Source organism: Chelonoidis abingdonii, chromosome 9 (assembly GCF_003597395.2).
Source record: "Chelonoidis abingdonii isolate Lonesome George chromosome 9, CheloAbing_2.0, whole genome shotgun sequence".
In the NCBI taxonomy this organism is placed as follows: domain Eukaryota; kingdom Metazoa; phylum Chordata; order Testudines; family Testudinidae; genus Chelonoidis; species Chelonoidis abingdonii.
The window spans coordinates 85213083-85239116 of record NC_133777.1 but is presented as its reverse complement, the minus strand read 5'-3'; the positions used below and the strand labels follow the sequence as shown (position 1 = coordinate 85239116).

Genomic DNA, 26034 nt, shown 5'->3' with positions numbered 1-26034 from the left:
TGACCCTGAGGAGCTCGGGAAAAACAACCCCGCACTCCAGTTTACTGAGATTTTGTACTGCAGGCATTGTTATTTACACTCACCACTTCCTAAGTGTTAACACTTGGAATTGACACTAGCTGGCTGGTGTTTAACTCCGGGGCCTGGTAGGGAAGGTAAAGGAAATCCCATTGACCCATCACAGTAGGTAAATAGAAATACAGCTGTTGCTGCTCTCCAAAGCAATGTATGAAGTGCACTGTCCTAATTATATCCATTTTCTGCTGTTAATCTCAGCTGGGTCAAGTTTCCATCCCGCCTGTCCCTGGGGATTAAGGCCTCAGTGCTAATTATTGACATTTTTAATAAGGCAAATATGGGAGTTGTGTGCAAACCCTAAACTGGGCCAAGGGATTATGGATTAAAAATGCCAAGCAATCAATAATCTAGGAACTGGCCAAGCGTTAGCAGTTAATTAGCACTTCTCTGAGCCCAAATGCATTTGATTTTACCTTGTGGTGTGTTTTCCCCTCTTCTGTGTTCTTTGAAGTAGAGATCAAATAATCAGCTTCTGCTTTAATGTGCAAATTCTGCTTACTTGATTTAAAAAAGAAAGAGAAAACCCAGCCCTTTCCCACACTGAGTATTAGTCAGATGATTTAAGCCTCGCTCCCAGCTTGGAGAAGTCATTTCACCCATTAGTTGGTAGGAAATCTGAAATAATTCAGTTTTGTCATTAATGTGCTGTCTTTGATAAATGCTAATTATTAATTAATTATGCCGTTTTGTGGCTGGCCCTGTGGCGCAGTTGGCAGAGCTGGGGAGACCTGCTTCCAAGTGAGGCATCTGCTGTTCTGGAGCCAAATCTTAGAACTCCTGTTGCTTGGCCTAGCAAGGGGCTGAGAGCATTGTGGAAGAGATACTTAGGCCAGATCCTGCATAGTTCTGATTGCTTCCGCGTAGTGCTGAACCCCATCCACTCAGAGAACATGAGGGTCCTCAGAACCCGTTGGGAGTGCTCAGCACTTTGCAGGTTTGGGCCCTTAGGCCCCAATTCAGAAAAGCATCCCTGTTCAGCAAAATGCTTGAGTCTGCACATAAATCGAGTGGATTGAAACATAGACTTAAAGTTAAGCACATGCTGCAGTGCTTTCCTGAATCAAATGCTTAGTGCTTGAACAGAGCAGTGGCAGGTTGCTCTGTCTGAACCGCTGCAGCTAGCTATGCAGTGAAAATTCAACTGCAGAGTGACCTGTCTTCTGTCAGACATAAAACAAGGGCTGGAAAGGGAGATTTGAAGAGTAAAAGAGAGCCCCAGAAGGACAGGAAAGAACAACTTTGCTCCATCTTGTCTTTCCTTTGACTCAGCAATTGCTTGCTTGGAAATACCCGTATGGAAAGGCCTGATGGAACTGGATGGAGAATGTTACAACCTTTCTGTAGCATTTGTAATGCAGCCTATAGAAGTCTATTGCAGAACTGCAATTTCTTTAGGTTGATTTAAAATTCTGTAGAAAGGCACCCTGTTCCATATTCAATTCTATCCTGTTAAAAATCCCTTCTATAGGAACCTATTTAATTTCTATAGGGATTTACTGATTTCATCCCTAGTAAATTCAATAGGGCTTTATAGGGATATGGAAGAAATATTTCCTGTTAGGGATACAGCACATGTTCTGTCACGATCCCAGTTGCCCATCATTCTAACCGCTTTGTCAGAATGGTCTTGGCGCAGTTGGAACCCTGCAGAAGGCCTGTTTAGGATATTCACACGGTTTCCCCCATGTGACAGAAGCTATTTCAATTTCAAACTCTACCTGCCTTCTTCTGCCCCTCCTCTCTTGTCCTGAGATGTTCTCCTCTTCCTTGCACTGGTGACCCCCAGTAACCCAGCGTGTTGGGTACTCTGTTCTCCAGCCATAGTACAACACATTGAATAGAGCAAGTTGATCCCTTGTTGGAAAATGTTTTAATAAAAAATGGCTTTTTTCCAAACCAGGGGATTTTCGCAACTATCTCTTTTCATTTTAGTTGTATTCAACAAAATTGAAAAATGTGGATTTTTTTTTTCAGTTTTGTTTTTTTGAATTATGGGGTTTTCTCCCCTCCTCCATTCCCTCTTTTCCTGCCCCGTTTTCAGTGGCAAGATGGGGAAAAGGGGAGGAGGGAGGAAAAGGAGAAACGAAGGGAGGAAGATTAAAAAGAAAAAAAAACTAAACATTTTTGAAAATGAAAATGTAACAGCCTAAAATGTTCCATCTAAATGTTCATGCAAAATGGCGAATAAATGAAAACTCATTCCTTGCTGAAAGGTGCAGGAAGAAAGTGAAGTGGGAATTTTCTGCAATTTCTTCCCACCCCATTTCTTGAAAAGCTCTGGCTGGAGACTTTATCATAAAGCAGCAAAGAGTCCTGTAGCACCTTATAGACTAACAGACGTATTGGAGCATGAGCTTTCGTGGGTGAATGCGTCTGATGAAGTGGGTATTCACTTACGAAAGCTCATGCTCCAATACGTCTGTTAGTCTATAAGGTGCCACAGGACTCTTAGTCTGGATCTGTAATAGCAGCAAACACAGCTACCCCTCGGATACTATCATAGAGCAGTTGCCCAGTTTTGCATTTGGTATCTGGCAACATTTCTAGCCTAGAACTGTTACATTTCCCATTTTTTAAAATATCTTGGATAGACCATGTACAGCCTATATTTCAAATACGTTACATTACATTCAACTGGTTTATTTTGCTGATATTTAGAATACTCTTGTCTTTTCATCAGTGCATCGTTAGTGCTTTCCCATTAGAGGCAGAATCAACATGATCTGTTACATTTGTCATTTAAAATGGAATCAGGGCTAGAGCTCAGCATTGTACCATAGTCGAATGGTTTTATCACATGGTTCACGTCTGACCCTTGGAGTTACTGGCTGGTGCATGCAGGTCACTGGGGACAGGACTTCGCTCACACACGTATTTTCACTTCCTGCACTTGTGCACGGAGATGTTTCGCAGTGCCAGTGTTGGAGCTTTTGGTCACCTTGTTTTCCTGTGTTTATAGATTGCCTCCTTGCTTAAAGATAATGAGCGCATCCAGTCCACTCAGAGCAGCGCGCCGAATGACGATGACAGCGATATCAAGAAAATCAAAAAGGTTTGTTTTGTCACATTAAAGACCCGTTCGCAGACGTTGTGACTAAACCCTGGCACTGGGTACTTGCTAGTGACCTGTAAGGAGCCATGCCATGAACACTTGACTTGAAATGTATTTCACAGAGTGAAGCTTGATCCTTGCTACCTGCTGTAGTGTTGATTGGGCTGAGCTGTTTGATGAGCTGTCCCCACTCTATGAATTCTTGAAGGAGAATGTGCCCCGCTTCTCTGTAAAGCTTTCTGTTAATTGTCCCTGCCTTCTTCAGTACTGGCCACGTCTGCTGTTGGGGTGAGCACCTCTCCACCGTAGTGTGCCAGTGCATAGACAAATAGCCCCGTCTTAAATCTTGCCATGTCGGTGTAGTGGGGACCTGTAAGAAGCAGGATTCCCTGCAGGCAGAGATTTACAGACTCAGAGATGCTGCAAGGAAATTGTGTTAGGATGAATTCTTCCTTGCAGAGAACAAATAGTCCTTCAAAGCCATTTGTTATACAGCCTGCTCCAAGAAAATGGGTTAAATCTGACCATTGCAGGAGAGCATCTTGAGCTAGCTACATCTTGCACACAAAATCAGCACTGTTTCTCCTTGTGGTCAGTTTCACCTGCACAGAGACCTGGTCCTGCAGTTACTCCACCTCCGTGGAGAACTCCCACTGACTGCAGTTAGTGACACATGTACAGGAGGAGGAGTCCTGGCTATGCCCCCCCGGCTCGGAGCTGTGATGCCTTTGTTTGTTGTGTAGGAGATTTCAGCCATAAAACACTGCACTTTCAGGTTTAAGTGGGTGTGCAGGACTGAGTGCATATATCTGTCTATGGCTGGATCTAGATACAGATTTGAGTATGTTGCAGATATTTTTTCATTGTACATACAAGGATCAAAAGCTTTTTGTTTTTAATGTAGCACACCTGTCTCTGTATGTTGTGTGCGCGCACAAACGTACTGGTTGATCAGTGAATTGGTAGATTGATAGATCTGTGTTAGGTTCTGGGTAGGTTGGGTATTTTCATATCCTCACTGTCCTGCTGACAGTATCGTGCGCTGTACTTTACGTGTGCAGTGAGGGGTCAAGTGTTAATGAGTTTTCTTTTCATGTAATAATGAGCCTTACGTTCATCTTTGTACAAGGAGAAAGAGGTGATCGTATGCACTGAGAAAGTGCCTTTCAGTGCGTTCTTGTTCATGTCCCAGCAGCGAGGCCATGCAGAAGTACAGAGAACAGAAACCATTATGTATGGCTCAGCACAAAGCCACATGAATGTCATTAGCAAACCAGCTGTACAGACGTGTTGTGGTAGAACCTCCACACAACGGACTGTTTGATGGAAGAGCTCTTTGGTCTTTGCACCTAAACTGCTGCATAAATAGCCCAGGCTGAGGTGTAAAACCGCTAATGAGGTCGTTAATCTGTTAACAGGTCCAGAGCTTTCTACGGGGCTGGCTATGCAGGAGGAAATGGAAGACGATCATTCAGGACTATATCAGATCTCCTCACGCTGACAGCATGAGGAAGAGGAACCAGGTTGTCTTCAGCATGCTGGAGGCAGAAGCAGAATATGTTCAACAGTTGCATATTCTGGTCAACAACTTCCTCCGCCCGCTGAGGATGGCAGCGAGCTCCAAGAAGCCTCCCATCACCCATGATGATGTCAGCAGCATATTCCTGAACAGGTGAGCGCCGTTCCTGGATGACCCATGCCCGGGGGAAGCTAGCAGTGTACTGATGGTAATGGGGTAGGATGCGAAGGGGGGTGCGGTATATGTCCAGTTCCCCCTCCACAACCGGCTGCATGGTGATTGCAGGGGCTTTTGCTGGGTTTAGAGCGCCTGGTTTTGGTGACTGTCCGACCAATGATCACGTTCCTATGGCAGGGAGGGCAGGATTGTCAGTGGATTCACTGGACCTGCCATGGGATTTTGGTCACTCTGGTGACCTCCTGCAGGCGTGGGTAGTGCCTGGCGGCGTTCCTGATGGAGGGGATCCTTGGCAGAGCTCTCTGCAGCTAAGCATTCAGTGCCACCCCTAAGGGTGCTCCTCCTCTTGAGAGCAGGGCTTTCAGTGGGAGAATATAAAGAGACTCTTGGCCCCCTCTTGCCCAGTGTGTCACCTATATCAGGCCTTTTCTGCATGGAACCAGACTTAGGAGTTTCTCCTCTAAGCAGCTCACCTACCCATCCCCCAATCCTTTACTTATCCAGAAACAACTTCCAGTGTCCCGCACTGGGGAGCATGAGGCCAAGTGATGAACAAATAGCCCAAGCCTTGAAGAGCAAATAAATGCAGGAATCAGAGCATCCCTGATTTGCTATAAGGTGCTTCTCGTACCTAAGGTTTCCCCTCATTTTTGGATGGCTCCAATGCTTACATCAATCCCACTCACGTTCCAGGCATAAAAAAGTTTCCTTATCGCTCTGCTCCCTGCAATAAGGGTGGGGGCTGGTACCTAACTAGAAAATGCCAATCAGCTCCCTGCCACAGGAGGAAATCCACATGTGCAGAGGGTCTGTTGTGCATGGAGGAGCCGTACAGTGAAAGCTCTCAGCAGCAACAGTGTATTCATGCACTCATTGAAAACGGGAGGTGTTACGGACTCCTTGTTTTTCAAAGAGTTGAGTTCTGTGCCAGGTGCTCTGGCCTGAGACAGTGGGAAATGCACCTGGACTGAAAGCTGAAGGAGCTGAGTTAGTTTAGTTTGGTTTTCCATTGGCTTTAGGCAAGAGAGCTGAGGTTATCCCTATAACGAACGGGTCACATGAGAAAAAGGAACCAGGTTGTCTTCAAGATGCTGGAGGCAGAAGCAGAATACGTTCAACAGCTGCATGAACAGAAGAAAAAGGGAAGGAGAGACCGTAATAGCTGGGAGAGATGTGTAGTATACAGAGAGCAGGTGTAATCTCTCACCCATAGTCTGCATAATGCTCTGTGCTTGGAGAGATGCTGCATGTCAGAGCCACCATGGGCTGCACAGATAGCAATCCAGCCACAGGCCCTGGCTGAGGAGGATGAATTAAGATGCTTAAATCCAGCCTGGGCCAAACAAAGACATTGCCAAGTGTGTCCCTGCGACATGCCAGGTTTAACAGCAGCAATCCCTGCTGAATCCTGCATGAGGACATCGACTCTCGGACAGATCGTAATACAAAGTCCTGCTCTAGAGCCGGTCTCGCTCGAGAGAATGGAACCCCGCCATGGCAGATGTCTGCCCGAGGGGTGGTGTATGACACCTCTGATAGCACAGTTCAGCTCCTCAGTGACTGGAATACAAAGCTCTTTCAATAGTCATTCCTGGCCCACTGTTGTAAGGTTTCCAGTGGATATGCTCAGACAGATGTCAGCCCTAGCAGGCCCCTGGTGTGGGAGGGGAAAGTTTAGCACCATGTTACTATTTACTACACAAGTTGATCATCTGTCTCCTCCCCCTCCCCTCCACCTCCTGCTGTACCCCCAAGAAGCTCCTACGCTCCCTGTCTGGGTTGTCAGTCCACCTGAGCTAGGAGGAGAGGGGAGGGACAGAGAAACCCCAACCCAGCATCAGCATTGTTTTCCCAAGGGCCCATGGGAGTTCAGTGCTGGTTTCAGGTGCTGATGCCCGAGTGATTTTGTTCTGGCTATTTACTTCTGCGGATCATGTGGCAGAAAACAGCCAGCAGAAGCAAAGAGAGACTCTGAGGGCCTGTGAAGGCGCTAGTCTAGTCTGGGAGAGCAGAACTTCGCACTGGCTGCTGTCGGGTTTGCCCCTTGACAGGCTGAACTAACTGACCGAGGGAAAGCGAAATCCCCTCATGAGTTAAACTGCGAGAGGCCAGCTGAACACTGCAGGCTGTGCCCAAGGGGGGTTGGCTTCCTAATTCCTATGAGAGGACTGGAGAGGGCACAAAATCTGGAGCCAGACCTTAGGACTAGAGGAGATTGCAACATCCCCTGGGAAGAAGTCGTAGAGGAGGTTGGACAATGGGACTCTGTCCCCAGAGGTTCTTCAGCGTTAAGGACACGCATTCGAGGGGATTATCTCGCTGCAACTGCCACAAAGTTGTACAGGAAACCAAACCTGCCTCACGTGGGATTTTCTAGGGCACGCCCATGGCAGGCAGTGCAGAGCTCATCCCTTCAGGCCAGCCCGGTGGCGGGCTGAATGCTCTGTCAGAGGGAGCTGAAACTCCCTGAAACCCTGCTCTCATCACTGCTCCTGTCATCCAGAAACCACTCACTCTGTTGCTATGGCTACAGATGCAGTGTATCATTCGCAGCACTGAAAGTGCCAACCTGGCATTCAGTTATGGGCAGACTCTCTAGCCTGTTTTTCGCCCCATTAGGTTGGGGCCGGTTTTAACTGGGATGCGACTTATGAGAAGTAAAATACCTGTCCTGGGGTGTTGTGAGGAACCCCCAAAGGACAGAGAGAGGCCCAGGCGACAGAATTCCAATCCTCACTCTCCCAAAGCTCCAGGCCCATTTGCAGCAGGGGTTTGGCCCATTAGAGAGAGACGGAAACGCTGCAGTTTGGCCATGGATCTTGAGCTGAGCTTTCCCAAACTCTGCAACTGTTCCCATCCAGGATTTTGATTCAGGACCATCTTTAATTCTGGGCCTTCCAAGATCTATATAAATGCATTAAGTTAGGCCATCCCTTAGCCCCTATGTTGCCTTGTTAACTCACCTGTGAGTGGATATTGACAAATTCAGAGGGCTGGTTCAGAGACACATCTAAACCCATCAGAGCAGCTCCCTCTGTCCCGGGAACTGGGAAATCTCATTAATTTCCTGATACTTCTCAGTTTCAGGTAACTCAGAACTATACTAAGAAGAGAATTTCCCAGGCTATTTCTGATTCCAGCTTAAACCAGAAAATGCAGAGCCCTACGGAAATGGGCGAGAGAAAGTTAACTGACTTTTACTGACCCTCAAAAAGAGTTTGGCTGAGTTAGCAGTGAAGTATCGTTAATGTGTTCGGAGGGGCCACGCGGGCGAGTGAGCCCTGTGTCCTGATTAGATTCCAGCTCTGGCGATTCCTTTCTCCATGCAGGACAATGGCAGAACTTATTCCCTGTGTTGCTGGCTAGCGCATCCCACCCCACAGCTCGCTGTGCTTCCCCTCTGGGAAATGCAGTTACAGCTCGTGCTCATAGGGTGAACAGATGGGATGAAGAAAATATCGGGACACATGGGGGGGAGTCCCGCTGGCAGAGGGGGAGAGAGCGAAAACAAAACAACAACAAAAATTGGAGTCCCAGAGTCCGGCCTGCAAAGGGGGCAGGGGGAAATGGAGTCCCACCAGCCCAGCAAAAGAAAAAGCGAAGTCCTGCCGGCGGAACAAAACAAAACAAAAACCAGGAGTGCAAAATATCGGGACAAATTGTGTCCCGACCAAACATCGATTGGGATGCGGGACAAACGCCGAAAAGTCAGGACAGTCCCGATTCTGTCGGGACGTCTGCTCACTCTACGTGCTCATGCTGTAAGGAGACGGAGTAGGCTGCAGAGGTGATGCTTTCAAGAAGATGGAGATTATCTGATACAGCCTCAGGGAAATCATTGGACATCAGACTGGAAGGGACCTTCTGGGTCATGAGTCCAGTCCCTGCTATCCAGGGCTGGCTTTAGGGAAAATAGCAGCCGGGAAAACTTCTATTTTGGCGCCCTCCCCCCCATCACCTCCAGGCCCCGCTGCCTCCCCCATTGCTTAATTTGTATTGAAAGAGGTGCCAGAGCTGAGCCCCGGCACAAATTAATCACTGGCAGATCCTTGTTGTGCCAGTGCCCATTTTTTCAAACCCAAAATACAGACACAGAACCCATGAGTGACATTTCACTCCAGTAATTGTGACACACAAACACAAATCAATTGCTATCATCTTCATTCAGACTAGGCAGAGGTGAGTGGTGCATGAAACCGTCCACCAGGCACCGATGCCAGTGGGAAGGGAGGATCCTGAGAGGTATCCCCATCAGGCACCAAGAAGCCTGCAAACACTGCAGAGTGAAGCTGAGAGAGTGAAAAACAAGGAGAGCAGCACGACTGCACCCAGCAAAGAGAAACTCTGCAAGAGGGTCACAGAACTAATGAGATCCATGTCCGGGGTAGCCGGTCAGGGAAGGCAGCAGGAAGGGTCTGGCAAGCAGATGGCAAAGGTCATTTATGGACTGCTGAAAATTAAACAACTCCTTTGCCTCCCTATCAGCAAAGGAAGACGAGGGACGTATAGCAGGGGAAGAAGAAATTCCCCAGAGAAGGAAAAAGCCATAGCAAAGGAGGAAACTCTAATCAGGACCCTGGGGAGGAGTGGGGCAGGGACTAGCAGGAGAACTTGCTTATAATAAAGCCAGGTCCTTGGTACAGGAAAGTACAGACCTGCACATTTGAATTCTGCAGGTGGGATGATAGTGATGAAACTAATTATGGCTGTAATGGAAAAGCACGTAGACTGATGAGTTAATCAAGGACAGTCAACTCGGCATCACAGGAGGGAAATCATAACTAATAGATGCAAAGTTATTTGGGGTGCTTTGATAGAGAGTGGAATGGAAGCTGGGGAAATCTACAAAGCAGGTGCAAGGTCAGGGCCCACGTGGGCCACTGTGCAGCCTTCTGCTCATCTGATCATTAAATGAAGAAGAGAGACAAGGCAGTGACAGAGCAGAGGCTAGGAGCAGCAGACAGATGCTCAAAGAGGTTATTTAAGAGGGTGTTAGAAAAACTCGATAAGTCCCTGCCACTCTGCCATCATTCCCAGCCATCTCTGGAGGGAAGCAGCAGCCAGCTGGACTCAGGCATGGCCTCAGTTGAGGTGCATGTGTGGTGCACGTATGGGGTCTTGCTGGGGTGTGGCTTTGGGCAGGCTGCCCTCCTCGAAACACACTCACTAGCCACATTTCCAAAGACTTGCAAGAGGTGCACAGTTCCCTTGTTGTACACGTCCCTGGGTGTGGTGCTGGCTGCTCGTTTTAAATCTTCCCTAGGATGATCCTTCATTACAGAACTTGAGAGACTGTTCACGGGATCCTACATCTCACTACTGGGAAACGTGAACTGCTCTTTGGCTCACACTCCCTCTTTCTCCTTCTCACCCCTCTGTTCCTACTAATCCTTCCCCTCGTCCCACGCTGACGAGTTTCTCTCCATCCGTCACTCTCTGTCTCTCCTCATCAGCCAGTCCAGCCAGTCTCCTGATCACTGCACGGTGCTTCTCTGGCCTCCCCCATTAGAAGTGCCAGGATTCTTAAATTATTCATTAATTGGTTCTCACCCGTCTCTCTACCTTTTGGTTTATCTTTCAGTGAAACAATCATGTTTTTGCACCAGATCTTTTATCAAGGCCTGAAAGCAAGAATATCCAGCTGGCCGACACTAGTGCTTGGTGAGTAGCTGCTGTTTCTTTATTGCATGTTATTCTTCACTCCCATTAAAGTCTTGCGTGTCCTTCCTTCTAATAAACCTAACAGTGGTTCTCTCTGATCTACATCACTGCAGTGAATTGTTGCTCATTGTGGTAAGGCATCCATTTTTTTCATTCATGGGAAAAACCCCAAACCAATTCTAGTCTGCCATGCAGCTCAGGTTTTGTACTCCAGTGACCTGACCTCATGGGGCTTTTCTTCATTCACAGAAGAGTTTATTGTGATGCCGCCCTGATGGATCCCACAGTTAAATCACAGAGATTTGCCAGTCCAGCAGCTCCTCACTGCCTGTTCCATCCCCAGCTCCTCATTCAGGAGCTGCACCAGTGCTCTGCACAGTAGTTCTCAGACAGGGAGCACAGTCTTGACTCTGCTGGCTCCTCCATTGTGAAGCTCTCTTCCTGTGGTTTTTGTGGGCACCCAGCCGGTGCAGGGTAACATGCCTCACCCGCAATGCCATAGGAGACACGCAGCAGGCTGGGCTTCTCCTCCTCGAGCGATGCAAGTCCCAACACTCCTGCATGCGGCCTGATGCACCTTTAAAGGTGCATGTCCCTAAACCAGGGAGCTCAAGGGAGGCTTGGATTTCCTTGTTGTGCAAATGCCCATTTTTTTCTAACCCAAAATGCAGACACAGAACCAATGCGTGACATGTCACTCCCATAAATGTCAGACAAACACAAAGCAGTTGCTCCCATCATCCTTCAGGCCAGGCATAGCTGAGCAAACCTGTCGGCCTAGCACCGAGGCTAAAGTGGCCCGAGCCCGTTCTGAGTGTGAGGCTCTCGTGCGGTGCAGTAACCTGCTCAATGCCTGCTTGCTTACAGCTGACTTGTTTGACATCCTGCTGCCCATGCTGAACATCTACCAGGAGTTTGTGAGAAACCATCAGTACAGCCTGCAGATCCTGGCCCACTGCAAGCAGAACCGTGACTTCGACAAGCTGCTGAAGCACTATGAGGCCAAGCCGGACTGCGAGGAGAGGACGCTGGAGACCTTTCTGACATACCCCATGTTCCAGGTGACACATGGCCCATGTGGCAAGTGCTAGCAGACCATAAAGTGCAGCGAGGAAACCACCTGCTCCTCAGATCTGTTGAGCCTCCTGGGCTCTGCTTATAAATAATCTCTCAAGGCAATGGAGAAGGAAGGGGCTTGGCTGGCTGTTTAGAAGAAGAGTTTGTCTAGAATATTCCGTGCCATGAAGTGACTGGCCAAACGTGTGCTCAGCCACTCCTAGTCTGGTCACAGCCCAAAGGGCTCCCTCCCTGCAGATGGCCACTCACACCCTGAGTGCAGGCAGGGATGGCCCCTAGGTTGGTTTCCCAGCCTCTCCCCACCCCCAGCATCACAGACCATTCTGGGGTCGCTCTAGACTGAGCTCAGGGGAGTGCCTCAGCCTCTGTCCCTCCTTACAAGGGCACTGGAGGCCTGGCAGTGTGAGAACCCAGCTCCCTCAACCGGGAAAGCCACAAACGGCTTGAAACCGTCACCCACCAGGTCCCTAGTCTGTGGGACTCTGAGTTACTCCCATCGCTGGGTCCCTCTCCATTCACCAACAGCCTCCGGCTGATCCCCCAGAGACCTCAGGGGGCAGAGTCAGCAGAGCCAGCCAGCACCCTCACTTTACCGCCACGCTCAGTGATGGGAAACAAAGTCCCTGTAAGTCTCAGCATCTCTAAGCGTGAGCGCTGAGCGGGGCCTGTCAGAGACCTTGGCAAGCGGAGTACACGTGAACGCGAGAGCCATTCTCACTTGCCCAGACACGGGGAATAACACTGCTTTAGAACCACCATCCTGCGAGCCCCCCACCCACCACAGCTGAAGGTGGGGCCCAAGGGTTATTTTTGAAACAAAGCCTCCAGCTGAAACTTGTGATTTCCAGAAAGACCAGGGTGAGGCCCAGTTAACCAGTTAAATGCTGGTACCTGAATAACAGGCTATGAACCTGAAGTCTGGTGAAGCTGGGCTTGGTGAAGGACCCCAGAAGCTGTGCTGGGGCGGGACTTGAGCCTGTGCGTGGGGAAGGGGTCACTTTCCGAGTGGGGCCTGGACTGGATGGGTGGGTGCTCGTGGCTTTATGGAGCAGCACAAAAAGGTTTGTAGAGGCTGAGGACCCAGCCCAGTTCACTTTGTACAAACCAGTCGTCCTTACGTCAGTGTTAATGCTAATCTGCTCCCACGATGGTTTCCTTCCGCTGACCCCTGATTTCCGGTTTGTGTTCCAACTCAGATTCCCAGGTACATTCTGACGTTACATGAGCTGCTGGCGCACACGCCCCATGAGCACGTGGAGAGGAACAGCCTGGACTATGCCAAGTCCAAGCTAGAAGAGCTTTCCAGGTCAGAACCATCACAGGTTGATTCCTTCTCCTTCCAAGGAAGGCTCCAAAAGCTCTGTGCCACAGCAGCGGCTCTTGTCTCTCTAGAGCAAGCATGGTGGAGAGGCAGTGTGCATGCTGAGGGAGGGGAAGGTGTGTTCCTTTTGAGGTGAAATATAGGAGAAACTAAGGAGAAGTTGAATCCTTACTTAGTCATTTCCCTGCCAAATGCGTGAATATTGTTCTGGCCTCTTGCTCCATGAGGCCATCCATGAACTTGCTGAGTGTGTCGGCATTGCTTGGTGGTTCTGTGGTAACAAGTCTGCCGGGGGGAACAAAGTGGCATCAAGAGCAGTATCTGTGCTGCACCAGGTGCAGGGAAAGGACAGGGTCCAAGATGGCCCGTGTTATTTTAGATTCAGACTTTCCCTTTGAACAGCCTCATGCTCGTGCTACCGATGCTGAGGGCACTGAATGCTCCTTCGCCTGTGAGTGCTGAGGGTGTGAACTGCAAGCCTCCCAAATGGAACTGAGCACTCGTGTCACATCCCATTGTTCTGAGCTCTGTGATGTCCAAATCAATGAATTAGGTCCTACCTGCCTCCTGTCACGGACTCACAGATCGTACCCACTCTTGGCCCTGTGTGGTCCGTGGGGAGTGCCCCTTTCAGAGAGACAGCCCTTCTCGGGGGTCCACTCTCTCTCGGGGTCAGGCCCCTCCACCTCCTGGAGCCGCACCTCTCTGAGCCTTAGCACGTCTGTCTCTGCCGTGGGCCCCCTCCGGGAGTCCACGCACTCTGGACCCCCTGGGCCTCTTCACCCCCAAAGGGGCTGATGCAACCCTGTTCTCTAGACCAGAGTGACTCTCAGCCAGCATAAAACAGGAGGGTTTATTGAGAGTTGAACACAGCACAGGAAACTCTCAGGGCCTCAGGCCTGGCCTCTCACAATAACAGCACATCCCAGTCTCCCTGCATCCAGGTGGGCTCTGCCTGCTTCCCCTCGCCAGCCCGAGCCCCCCTGCTTTCCAGCTGGGTCTCTGATATCCCCGGCCTCAAGCCCCGCCTCAGTCCATTGTCTTCTCTCCAGGTAAACAGGGTCGTAAACAGGAAGGCCTGAGTCCCCTTTCCTCGCAGCTCTCCTCTGGCTGGAACCGGCTGGTCAGGTCACCGGGGTCCTCTCTCTGCAGCCCATTGTCCTCCCACTGGCCAGAACCGGTTGTGTCTCCTGGGCTGGGGTCCCGAGTCCCTCTCCGGTCCTCTGTAACAACAAACTCCCTCTCCCCTCACCTCGTTAAACCAGTAACACCCAGGTACATTGAATCCCACCCCCTGTGCATGCAAACCCTGGAAAAGACAAAAAACCCCAAGAAAACCCCCCCACTTCATCATCACACCTCCCCTCCCAGAAAAGGAGAGAGTCCACCTAAAACACGGTAGCTCTGTCCGGACCAGGACAACAAGCTGCTGCTGAAGCTGGTGTCGGTGTCTGTTTCCCCTGAATCAGTACTGAGAACAGGGCGAAGGCAGGTAAATCAGTTCCAGCAGCACTTCAGAAAGTGTCTCCAGACATCGCTAGCATTCACACCCTTTCCAGTACTGATCTGGGGGGAACCGGTGCTGAAATCCATTTTCCAACACTCTCCTCCAGACAAGACCTGAGGAGTTCGAGCTTGCGGAATCGTTGCTGCATGGAAGGGGTAGGAAGTGGAGTCATTAAATCCCCTGGAATCCAGAATTTTTCCTGCAAATCACAGGGCTCTGTGCTGGCTGTTCCTGGAGCCAGTCACATGGGATGCCAGCCTGGCAGCATCCTTGCTGGCACCTGCTTTCAGGTGCATGCCTGCACAGAGGGACTTTTCTCTTCTTTTCAAGTGCAATGTGGAGACACTCACCTTTCAAGTGTTTTCAGGTTCCTTTTGAAAAATGCAAATGCTGTTGGCCATTTCCTTGCGACAGTGCACTGACCTGATCCGATTGTAGTCACTTGGTGCTGGCACAGTTCAGCCTGCACCATTTCTTCCTCCTTTAGCTGTAGAGTCAGCTGATGGAGGCCATGCTGTGGGCAGAACCCAGAACTCAGCACTCGTATACAAAATGCAGAAAGCCTGTCTCTGGCCGTGACCCTGCAGCTGGGCCCACGAGCGCAGAGCAACAAACCTGTGTGGAACCTAGTGGGCTGTGGGGTCCAGGTAGGACCCAGAGCCAATTGCAGGATTAGGGCCTGTATTTTTATCTGCAGTCTGTGCTCTGTCACTAGCTCTTGCAGTTAGGTATCACAGATTGAGTATGTTGAGGTATTTTAGGCCCTGATCCAGCAAATCATTTAAGCACATACTTACCTGTAAGCAGGTGCTTCTCCCCACTGACTTCAGCGGGGCTGCTCATATGCTTAAAGTTAAGCACACACTTAATTGCTTTGCTGGATCAGGACCTAGACTCTAAATCAGGTGGGTGAGGAGCTCGCTGGCGTGGCATGTCCGGAGCCCTGAGACGGGCACCACAAGCTCCCTCTGGTTTGTTGTCTGGCTGTTGGAGGAGTTCGTACAAAGTACAGCACTTTCCTGTCTGCAGAGCATGTCCGCAATAGGCCAGCTCCAGCCGACCAGGGCTGCCCAAATGGGAGCGTTTCTGAGTCAGTGGGTTTTAACATTTGTAATCCATAACGAGTTGGTCAGTAACGAGGCGGCACAGTGGGATTTGCTGCCGTGGATTCAAGGGTCCCAGTATTCCCAGCAGTGCCGGGGGTCAGGATCTAAAAGAGGCTTGCTACCGCATGGGCCTGTGAACACCCTGCTCAGGGCCAGCTTTCGGATTGTGGGGGAGCCCCAAGAAGCGTTCTTCGGGCTGGGGGGTTCTAGCTTCATCCTGTTCATGGCGCGATGAAGTCAGGGCTTGCCCTTCCCTCCTTCTTCACATCTCACGACACCGCCGTGCTATGGGCACAGATAACAAGGTGCAGATCGGAGCTGGGCTGCATTTTTCAAAAGGTTACATTTCAATGAAATTCAGATTGTGGGGGGAAAACCAGGAAGAAATATTCCCCCAAACCATATGAATTTCTCCCCCTTTTTCCAGCCGGGTCTAGTGGAGATGCAGCGTGACGCTGTTCATGGACGAGCCCAGGGAAATCCCGCTGTGAGTGCCTGGGGCAGCAAAGGGACCTTGCTCCTACCGTTGTCCCAGCAGCCTCTGGACTGATTTCTTTGACAATAGGGACCCCTGAATTCCCAGTGTCTGATACTTTCCTTCCAGAGGCTGAGAAGTGAAACATTCTGCTCTAGTCTCTCAGTTAATTCATATCGCAGCGCGCTGCAGCCAGGGAGATGAATCCTTCACACTGGCGCTGAGTTTACCCACCCAAAGCATTGCCACCCCTCCTTCCAGTCCCCCAAGGAGCAGGAAAGCGAGACGTGGTTTGTCGGGGGGCGAAACAGGGTGGCCGCTGCCGCATTCCCAGAGCACCGGACGTTCTGGTGCTTCCCGGAAGGCCTGGGCCCGCCCCTGCCAGTGTGACCCCACCCCGTCCGGGATGACCTCACACTCGGGACATGCGAGGTCATACCACACAGAGGACACCATTTTGAAGAGTACCTCCCACCCTGTGCCTGAATGACCTCGTGCACAAACAGTGTGTGAGGTCACACAGGTGGGGGCGGAGCCGCACCCTCTTGAAAATGACATCATCTGTCTGATTTGGGGCAAAACTATTTCTACTTTAGTCTGTACTGGACGGGGATAAACCATAGGGAAAAAAGAACCCTCTGGCTTAAAACCAGACCCATGGCCTGCCTAGGGAGAGGCCAGCCAGCCAGACGGGGGAGCTCGCAGCAAGAATGGACATTGAGAAATTTCCCAACATTTTTATATTTAAAAATGTAGCAACTCCAGATGGATGCGTGTTGTCTCCTAGCCTCCGGGGTATACGGCTGTATGTAGGGAGCAGTGCTGGGTTCTCTTTGCCTTCCTCTATATCAACTATGCTTAATGCAGCTACTGCTAAGTGTGAAAGCCACATTGCTGGGGAATTGTTGGTGAAGACGGCAGAGTTCACTGTCTCCAATTGTCTCTTCTCCTCTTTAGGATAATGCACGATGAAGTGAGCGAGACAGAAAATATTCGAAAAAATCTGGCAATAGAAAGGATGATTATTGAAGGGTGTGAAATTCTCCTGGACACCAGCCAGACTTTTGTCAGACAAGGTATAATGTTTATACCTCTATAGCTCCCTCCTCCTCTGTCCATGCGATGCGTTGCGCTGATGAGCTGCCTAGCTGCCTGTTGCCAATACTGTCACCAGTGCCATTATACAGCATGGAGGGAAATAGGGACCTGCTGTAAACCAACTTGTGTGTGGATGGTCTCAGGTCCTGTATTGTCCTGCACCACAGAGCTCACACCTGCGTTACAGCACAAATGGTTTTCTAGTGCCAAATATTGGGCTGGATCCTGACTCTCTGGTGACCAGCACCCAGGGGAATGCCCAGGGGTGGAGAGTCAGTGTAGCCCCCACCCCTGTGGAGTGGGCATGACCTGGAGAAAGGGGCCTGGCCTGGGAGCTGCTGCTCTCTTGCCATCCCCCGCGGTCAGACCAGGCATTTGGTAGCTTGCATGCCAGTACAGCTTAGAAACGCTGCCCCCAGGGCTGGCCCTGGCACTCCTAGTAAGTTGTGCATCCCGTGAAGGACATGGCTTTGTACCAGGGCCATTCCCCAGAGAGCTCGTGGTGGATGGATCCCTTCCTTTGTGCCTTTCCCCAGAGGACTAATTGCAGCCTAGGTTTGGGTCAGCTATGGTGAGCTGCTGCTGTTCTCCACGGGGCTCCCACAGAAACTTCCCCTTAGCGGGGGACAAGCCAGTGTATTCGGTCCCTGCCCTTAGATGTAGAGAAGAGTCAAGGGCCTTGTCATGAGGAGCTCCAGCAGGCCGCTGAGGGCTCCCTTCTCGCCACATCACAGCCCGGAGGTCCAGTGACAGGAGGTGGTCAAGCACATTTGGCTGGAGGGGCTCGGTGGGTGCGATGGAGGGAGAGTCTCTGCACGAGTCTCCATACGACACTGCGCGTAGTGTGGCATGTTTGGGTGAAATTCACTTTGCCTGCAGCAGAGGCGTGAATGACCTGTGCGGCCAGTGTGTGAGGTGGGGTGAAATCCCCCCCATGCTGCTGCAAGAGTCTGGGGGTCCCCACACGAGGCTGCTCTTTCAGCTCACAGGTTGCTGCTCTCCACGTCCCTTGCACAGCGTGTTGGGGCACTGGACCCACCTCTTCTCCCTGCCTCATCAGCTCTTCCGTGGTGTGCAGGGCTGGCGCACGGACCCTTCCTGCAGCACAGTGGGTGTGCAAAGCCCCCTGCACGGCCACTCCACCAGCCATGCTCCCCAGCAGCCCTCCCATGGGACCTTGGGGATGGGAAAGTCAGTGTGGGGGCCCCCGGGATGATGGGGAGTCTCACCCCGGAGCACTCTTCGTGTGCCAGGGCTGCTAACAGAAGCCTTTGTTTGATCCGCTTTCCTGGTTCACAGCCATGACAGCTGGGTCTTCCTGCCCGGTGTGATCTTTGGGAAGCATGCTCCGCTGCAGCACATGGCTCCCTGCCCGAGGCATCTGGCTACTGTATTCACCAGCTGCCTGGCCAGTCTGACTCTCACACCAGGTGTCTGCAACAGAACTATGACCCCTGCAGGCCAGAAGCTACACAAAGGGCCAATCATGGGTTTTTGTCCTCTCAACAGGTTCCCTCATCCAAGTGCCAATGTCCGAGAAAGGGAAGATCACCAGGGGGAGGCTGGGCTCCCTGTCCTTGAAGAAGGAGGGCGAGAGACAATGCTTCCTCTTCTCCAAGCACTTAATTATCTGTACAAGAGGCTCAGGTGGAAAATTACACTTAACCAAGGTGCGAATTGCAGAAAGGGGCAATTCTCTCACACTCGTGCAGAGAGGAGTCCAATATGGGGGTCACCTCGCCCAGCAGACCCCTTTGAAGTCTTGTTACACTGTGGGAGCTCAATGTGGCCATCCGCCCCCGCTGCTGGGCAGTGCTGTGCAGTACAGCAATGCCGGCATTCAGATGAAGATCATGGGTGGAATTTCCAACTGGCCTCCAGCCAGACCCTATTTCCCTGCTCTTCCTTTTGAATGAGTAACTGACTGTGTGCGCAAAATCCACCTCTGAGCAACTGTGAGTGCAGAAGCAGGCAATGGAAAATGGAGGGTGCACCTGATACTTTTTCCTAGAAAGCTTTAACCCCACCAGGCCTTAAAATGAGCGTCACTGCAGCAGGCACAGTTCCATGGCTTATCTACTGTGGGACTTCAAAGTCATCCATGCTCCAGGGAGACAGCTCTCCAGGCGGTGCTGTAAAAAAGAAATCTGCCACGAGAAGCCTTCAATTCCCCCAGAGTGCTTCGTTCTGCAGCGGTGTGGGACGTGGATAGTCCATGGAACGCCATCTGAGAACTGCTGCGCTCTAGACTCCCAATGGGAATTAGGCACTAGAATACCTTTGAGGAGCTGAAATTCTGTGTCTGCTGTGTCTCCATTAAAAGTAAAATGAATGAGGGGACTCCACGTAGTCAGGCCTGCCAGACTAAGCCTTTCCAATGTCCTTTCAAACTCAGGAGGTCTGGAATGCGGGTTATAGTCTGTCTTATTACCGTCACCCTTGCAGTTCCTAAAAACTGAGGTTCTTCTTCGAATTTCCCTCACACAATTGTAGTTTGCAGATAGCTAGATGCATCAAACAGGGCAGTTCAGTGTACTGCATGTGATTAGGACATCCTGTGACTTACGGAATGAGCTCTGTGTCATGTGCTAAGATAAAAATTACAAGTTCTCAGCAAGAGAAGTTATTTGTGATTTGCTGCAAGAATACTGACAATCTATTCAGTGGGAAACTTTAATTAGGCCTAAATTTGTATAAAACACTTACAGGCTTTTCCCATCCATTCCCAAGACTCTCACATTTGTCTATGGATGTTTTTCAGTTAATTGAGTGAGAATCTTAGAAAAATGGTTCTTTACTGACATTAAATTACCAGTTTGAAAGATTACAGTCCATGGCAAAGAGTTGCTGATTATCACAATAGACTTTGGGGAAACTTAATTTACTGTTCTTATTAAATAATGTATAAACAAACTAGTTTGATCAGCAGTACAGGGAAAATTGCAATTTCCAAGCATGTAATTACTTATTTTCTACCAGTCAAAACACTGAATTCATTGGTAATAGAATCTGCTTTCAAATTGTAATAAATAAGGGCCCAATCCTGCAAACACTTGAGCACATGCTTAACTTTATGCCCAGGAGTCATCCTGTTGGGTTCCTGTTTGCAGGAACTGGGCTTAAATTACTTCAATTGAAAAAGCAAAGAAGATCAACATGTCTCGCCCTGACTGCCCCTCCGAGGGGCTTCTTGACTGACGTGTGCCTGTGCGAGTTCACATTTCTTCCCTCTGGGGCTGTTCCTCTTTCAGAATGGCGTGATCTCTCTCATCGACTGCACCTTGATGGAGGAGCAGGAGAGCACTGATGAAGAAAGTAAGTATCGGCTGGAGCTGTGCAAACCCCCCCCCCCCCCGCCAAATCCCAGTCCATTATTGGTGCAAATTTAAAAAAGAATTCCCTTCGGGCGCGTGCGTTCCTTGGAGCTCTCCTCACGCACCTGTTAATGGAAGGAGATATGTTAGAAACAAGAGTATTGGCCCTAGAAGTGGCGTGTTTGATGTGGGCTTGGACGCTGCCTGCCCCAGCAAGGGGGCAAAGTCTGCATAACCCTCCTCAGAGCCAGGCCCCCAAAGTGTTAGTAAAGACCCATAAGGACTGACCATCCACTTGCGATGAGGATTAAGGGCATGTGCACTTAGCTTGTGTGTATGTGATGCAAGCAAATGAAATCTAAATTCTGGGCCCAGCCAGTAACTCAATCAACTCATTTTGCTCCCAAGGCAAAACCTACACCCTGCAGACAGAGAAAAGGGTTAAATGGCCCAACCCTGCTAAGCTGCTGCTTCCCCCTAACCTGCCACCTGCACCTGGGAGATTCCAAGCCCAGACAGCTTCTGAGGCCACGGTCTTGATTACAGGACTCGATTACAGGAGTAATTCTCATCAAACCAGGACACAAACGTCCTACTCTGTGACCCATAGGACCATTGGCAACCAGCCGGCACTGCTGGAGTTTTCATGGCAGTTAATGGCGACTTGCAAGGAGCTGTGTGCAATCAATCCATAGAGGGTACACATTCAAATGATGAATAATTCAAGGAAGTTGTGGTCCAGTGGCAGACATTCCGTAAGCAGAAAACAAGGTGACATGAATCAAATACATTATCTGCCATGAACAAAACAGATACACTTCTGTGCAAATATAACTAGGGTGACCAGATAGCAACTGTGAAAAAACGGGACTGGGGTGGGGGTAATAGGCACCTAGATAAGAAAAAGTCCCAAAAACAGGACTCTCCCTTTAAAAACAGGACGGATGGTCACCCTAACTATAACCTTCCAAAGGGGGCCAGCCTCGTCCCACACTGCAGTGTTAATGGTCTAATAAAACCAGCAGCAAGCCTTTGTCATTGAAAATCCAGTTTGCTATTTTCTGTCCTCTTTAAAATCTTCCTCATAAAAATCAGAGTTGTGTGTCCCAGTTCCGCCCGCCTGTGACAGATGCACACCTGGCTGTCACATTGGAGGAGTGACCCAGGGAGCCAGACATTTGCAGCTGAGCTCTCAAAACTAGCCTCTCGGCTTGGGCTGTGACACCGGACCTGGGATTTCCACTCTGTGGTGCCTCGCGTCGGACACCTGTCGCTGAGTTTAGGTATCTACATGAGTGGCCTGGGATGCTGAGCACCTGTTTAGAGTTCTGGGTGCTCAGTCCTTCTGACAGTCAGTGCCCAGGCATCAGGAATTGGGCCCCCAATGGTTTTGAAGGTTTGGGTCTCAGCACCCACACTATGGAGACAGCTTTTGTGAGGACAGATTACACCTGTGCACAGGCAGGCTGGGCCCTTGTCTGTGGCCTGACCCTTGGGCGCATTCTGTGACACGGTCCTGCCTCGGCCCAGTCTGCAGCCTGTAATCTTGTCCTTGCCCTCTGGTGTGGCACGTAACCCTAAGCCTGCCGAGTGGTGAGTGCTGCAGTCAGGCTCTCTGGGCCCTCTCCACCCCCGGCTCACGGGCTGAGGGGGCTCAGCCGCTTGCAGCAGCGAGATTTCCCTCTGTCCCTTGCCCTGAAGAGCGCCTCTCAGTGGGCGCTCTGCCGAATGCAGCACTTGTGGCCTATAAAGAAGCTGAGTAACGCTGCTGATTGTATTACACCTTTGCACAGCCAGCTGCCCTTTGGGGAGACAGCATGTCACAGTTGTGATCCCCGCTTTGCGCCTTCACGGAGACGTTGGTGATATTATTTCTTCCTCTGTTGCTTTTCTTTAATATAAACTAGGGAGTCCCCCACTTCATTGCCTCTGAAGGCCGTACTCATTGCATACCTCAGGGGCTCTTTCCGTCCCTCCATCCCCTACAAGATCCCTGTGGGTCACACTCCCACCCCCTCCCTTCTCTCAGCCCACCCCCCTGGCTCTGCATGCCCCCACTTCCACACACTATTATTCTGTTAAACTCTACTGGGAGGATAAACAGAGGGTAACCCAGTTCTTTGGTCTATGGATAATTACAGGCCTGGCTGAAGAAGGTGGCTCTGCTAACCACACGCATCGGGCTGTATGTGTCCCCATTTTTCCTTTCCGGCTTTCTCATTTTGACCAAAATCAATAGAGTTTGGGCCACTGATGCCTAAAACATTTCCAGAAGTTTTGGAATTGATCGGATGCAGCGTTCAAATGTTATTGCATTGCAAGAGCCAGATGCCATCAGGTTAAGAACAGGGCTTCACTTTGGTCAACCGAAAAAACCTATTCAGACTGAAAGTATAGGTTTGCGCTCTGTGCATGAAAGCACAAATCCACAGGCTGTTGGAGCTCCCCACAGTAATGATGCTCCTTGCATTTGCGAGAAGGAGCAGCAAGAAGAAAGCATATGAGTTGGTGATTCATGGCCAACGTGGTAGCTTAGGCTCTGAATTTGTATCCTCTACAGGGTTAACTCTGCATTCCATGGCCAAACAAAACAACAAAGTGCAAATGTTGTTTACAATCCTATTGGAAAATGTCCTAGAAAAAACTCCTCAAACCTTACTCTGCTTGTTTATCTTGTCTATTACAAAGCAAAAGCATCAGGGCAAGACACAGATCATCTTGATTTCAAAATTGTAGTGGAACCAAAAGATTCTCCATCCTTTACTGTTATCTTGGTGGCATCGTCCAGGCAAGAAAAGGCTGCGTGGACCAGTGACATCAGTCAGGTAAGAAGAAATCAAGCAAAAACCCAATCTATATTTGGGCACCTAACTAGGTGGGCCGATTTCAAAATCACGCTAGGTTTCCATGGCTGTTGCAGATTGCTTCCTGCCCCTGAAATTAATTCTTATTTCTTATTTTATTTTGTTTAATTCAGGGCTTTCTGGCCGCTCTGTAGTTCACACTCACACATCAGAGGTGGGAGTAAATCTATGCTAAAATCGGGGCCCATTCCACCTGTAAAAAGAATCTCGGCCTAACCCGCCATTCCCTTGCAGCTAGCAGCTCATTTACATTTGTGCAAAAGAAGCATAATGCTGCCAGTTCTGACTTTCCTGCTCACTCCCACCAGTGGCAGCAGTTTACACCCACTTCGCACTCACTTTGCAGAGTGCATATGATGCCACAAGGTGCAAAGAAGTGGAGAATTGGGTCCATGTGGTTCCATGAAATGTAGGGACTGCTCTTCCAGCTGGTAGGAGAGAAAAATGAATGTTTCAATGGCAGGTTTTTATAACATCTCGTTCTTAGCCACCTTTTTGCTGTGCATTGTCCTTTCTTCTTCAGCAAGGAAGCAATGTAGTGTGTTTAACTCCTAGCATAGCTTCCCAGGATAGATATAGGCAGGAACCTTAGATACTCAGGACGTAGGCCGCATGGTGAGAGAGGCTGAATGCCATAGTGTACAACCGAAGCTCAGTGGGTGAGGTGATATCTTTTATTGGACCAACTTCTGTTGGGGAGAGAGACGAGTAGGGCAGCTTGAAGGCTGGTTTCTCTCCCCAACAGAAGTTGCTCCAGTGAGAGATTATCTCACGTACCTTGTGTCGTGGGACCGACACAGCTACAGCAAGATGCATGTAGCATGTAACAGGCAGAGGAGGGGACTACGGTGTGGGAGAGTCTGTCTGCCAGGGCTATCGGGCAATCCTCTGGGAGGAGACCTGGCCTGGAAGCGTCTACCTGGGAGAACAGAGGTGGAGAGAGAGCATTTCTGGAGGTCCCTGTCTGTGTGGTTTTGCCCAGTCCACCTTTGGTAGTTTCATTCTAAGTATGCCAAATCCTGCATTGGAAGAACCGCTAATTTGTGTATCTCCCTGTAATCTCTCCGCTAGCAACTGGCATAAAGAGTGACCGCCGTGAACGCTTCACCCTTTAGTCACCCCATATTTATGACCATTCGTATCTGAGAAAAGCAGCATTTCCAGCATCAATTTCATATCAAATGGCCCTGGGCAGATACAATGAGTGAGGATGTATCCAGTTTGGATTAGTTCAACATCACGTCCTCTTATGCTGTGATCTCAGCAACTGAGCAAATCCTATATTGAGCCTCAAAACCAGTTCTCTTTCCAGTGTAACTTGTGTTCTCCGTTCCCCTGACCCTTCTGTGTTTCAGTGTGTAGACAATATTCGATGCAATGGCCTCATGATGAATGCATTTGAGGAGAACTCAAAAGTCACAGTTCCCCAGATGATCAAGTAAGTGCTTTGTGAGATGTGTAACTTTGAGTGCCTGTGCAAATGTAGCTTGACTCTGCCCCTGACCAGCAGAACTCCCTTTGGACTCCATAAGTGAATAGCATTCAAATCGCTCCATTCGGAAGCCGGTGGGAGTGCAAGACTAAACCCTTTGCATGTAATCCTACTTGTCACGCACCAGTAATCAATGATTACCAAAGAAATGTTGTAACAATTTGTGATGGGCAAGTCTGAGCAGACATTCTACGACAAAGGCCCGTGATGTTTGTTTGGGGCCCTGGAGGGTTTTCTGTGTGTCTAGGAGCTGCCATGTGCTGTGCTGAGTGTAGGGATGATTGCAGCACATTAGCAGGGTTTTGTTGGTGGTGTTCAGGGAGAGGACATTTGCTCAGGCTGTGTGAAGGGAGGTGGGAGGAGCTGTGTGGGAAGGGGAGAGCTTCAAGAGGACAAATACAGAGGAATGAAGAAAGGGAAAAACAAACTTGAAAAGAAAGGGCTATGAGGAAATACAAAGGCAGCCACAAGGAGTGTGGATTTCTCCTGGTCTCCTCCCATGCTGCTTTGAGGACTTTACATTGGCATCGTTCCCTTCTGGGCATTAGGATTATATGGTTTCTTTGTCAGTGCTTTGGCAATAATTATTACTGATGTAATGTTTTCTAAAATATGGAAGAAATGGGTATGGGAGGGATGAAGCTGGGGAAGGAACCAGAGTCCCCTGCCTTGCAGGACAATAGCAATCAGGCCAAGCAGATACAGTTCTATGACAGGATATCTTCCAGTAGACAGCCATCTGTGACGATGCGGTTCTGGCGGGACCCAACTGAGAGTGCCAATTCAGGACCAATTGCTCAAACAGGGCAGTCACAGCCCAAGGCTGGGGTTTTTCCATCTCTAAGGCAAACCAAACCAGCCAGACAAAAATGACTTCGGTTTCACCCCACTGGCTAACCACAAGTTTTGTCTTCAATCCTGCTTTTCTCTGGGGGACTTGCTACAACTGAAGCCTGCGACAAAGAGCGATGACCCTTCCAGGATTCCAGAGACAATTGAACCTGCAGTTACTTCATCACGCTGCAGCCTAAACTAAGAACTTGCCATTCTGATGTATGTTCTTATAACCAATTCTAGCTCGCACCTCTACTTTTTTCCTTTACAAATAAGCTTTGAGATTAATCTAAAGGATTGGACCACGTGATGTGGAGATCTGATGAGATTACCTTTGGTTTGGGGCTTGGCCTTTGGGATCGAGAGACCTTTTCTTTTATGGGTGTTGGTGTCACTTCTCCGGAGGGTGGCAATGGTGGTGCTGACTGGGACTGGGTGTCTAGGAGTTGCTTGTGGTGA

General features: G+C 49.8%; 1 protein-coding gene across 1 annotated transcript in view; it reads left to right on the top strand.

The window, feature by feature from the left end:
* The window catches only part of RASGRF1 (Ras protein specific guanine nucleotide releasing factor 1), a 96949-nt gene that overhangs the window by 33886 nt on the left and 37029 nt on the right, over positions 1 to 26034 (top strand). The window contains exons 4-13 of the mRNA XM_032794225.2: positions 3038 to 3130; positions 4549 to 4802; positions 10408 to 10487; positions 11355 to 11548; positions 12761 to 12870; positions 16931 to 17049; positions 18581 to 18741; positions 20323 to 20386; positions 23074 to 23210; positions 24605 to 24687. Of these exons, the coding sequence (XP_032650116.1) occupies positions 3038 to 3130; positions 4549 to 4802; positions 10408 to 10487; positions 11355 to 11548; positions 12761 to 12870; positions 16931 to 17049; positions 18581 to 18741; positions 20323 to 20386; positions 23074 to 23210; positions 24605 to 24687 (1295 nt within the window). The remainder of the gene's footprint in view (positions 1 to 3037; positions 3131 to 4548; positions 4803 to 10407; positions 10488 to 11354; positions 11549 to 12760; positions 12871 to 16930; positions 17050 to 18580; positions 18742 to 20322; positions 20387 to 23073; positions 23211 to 24604; positions 24688 to 26034) is intronic.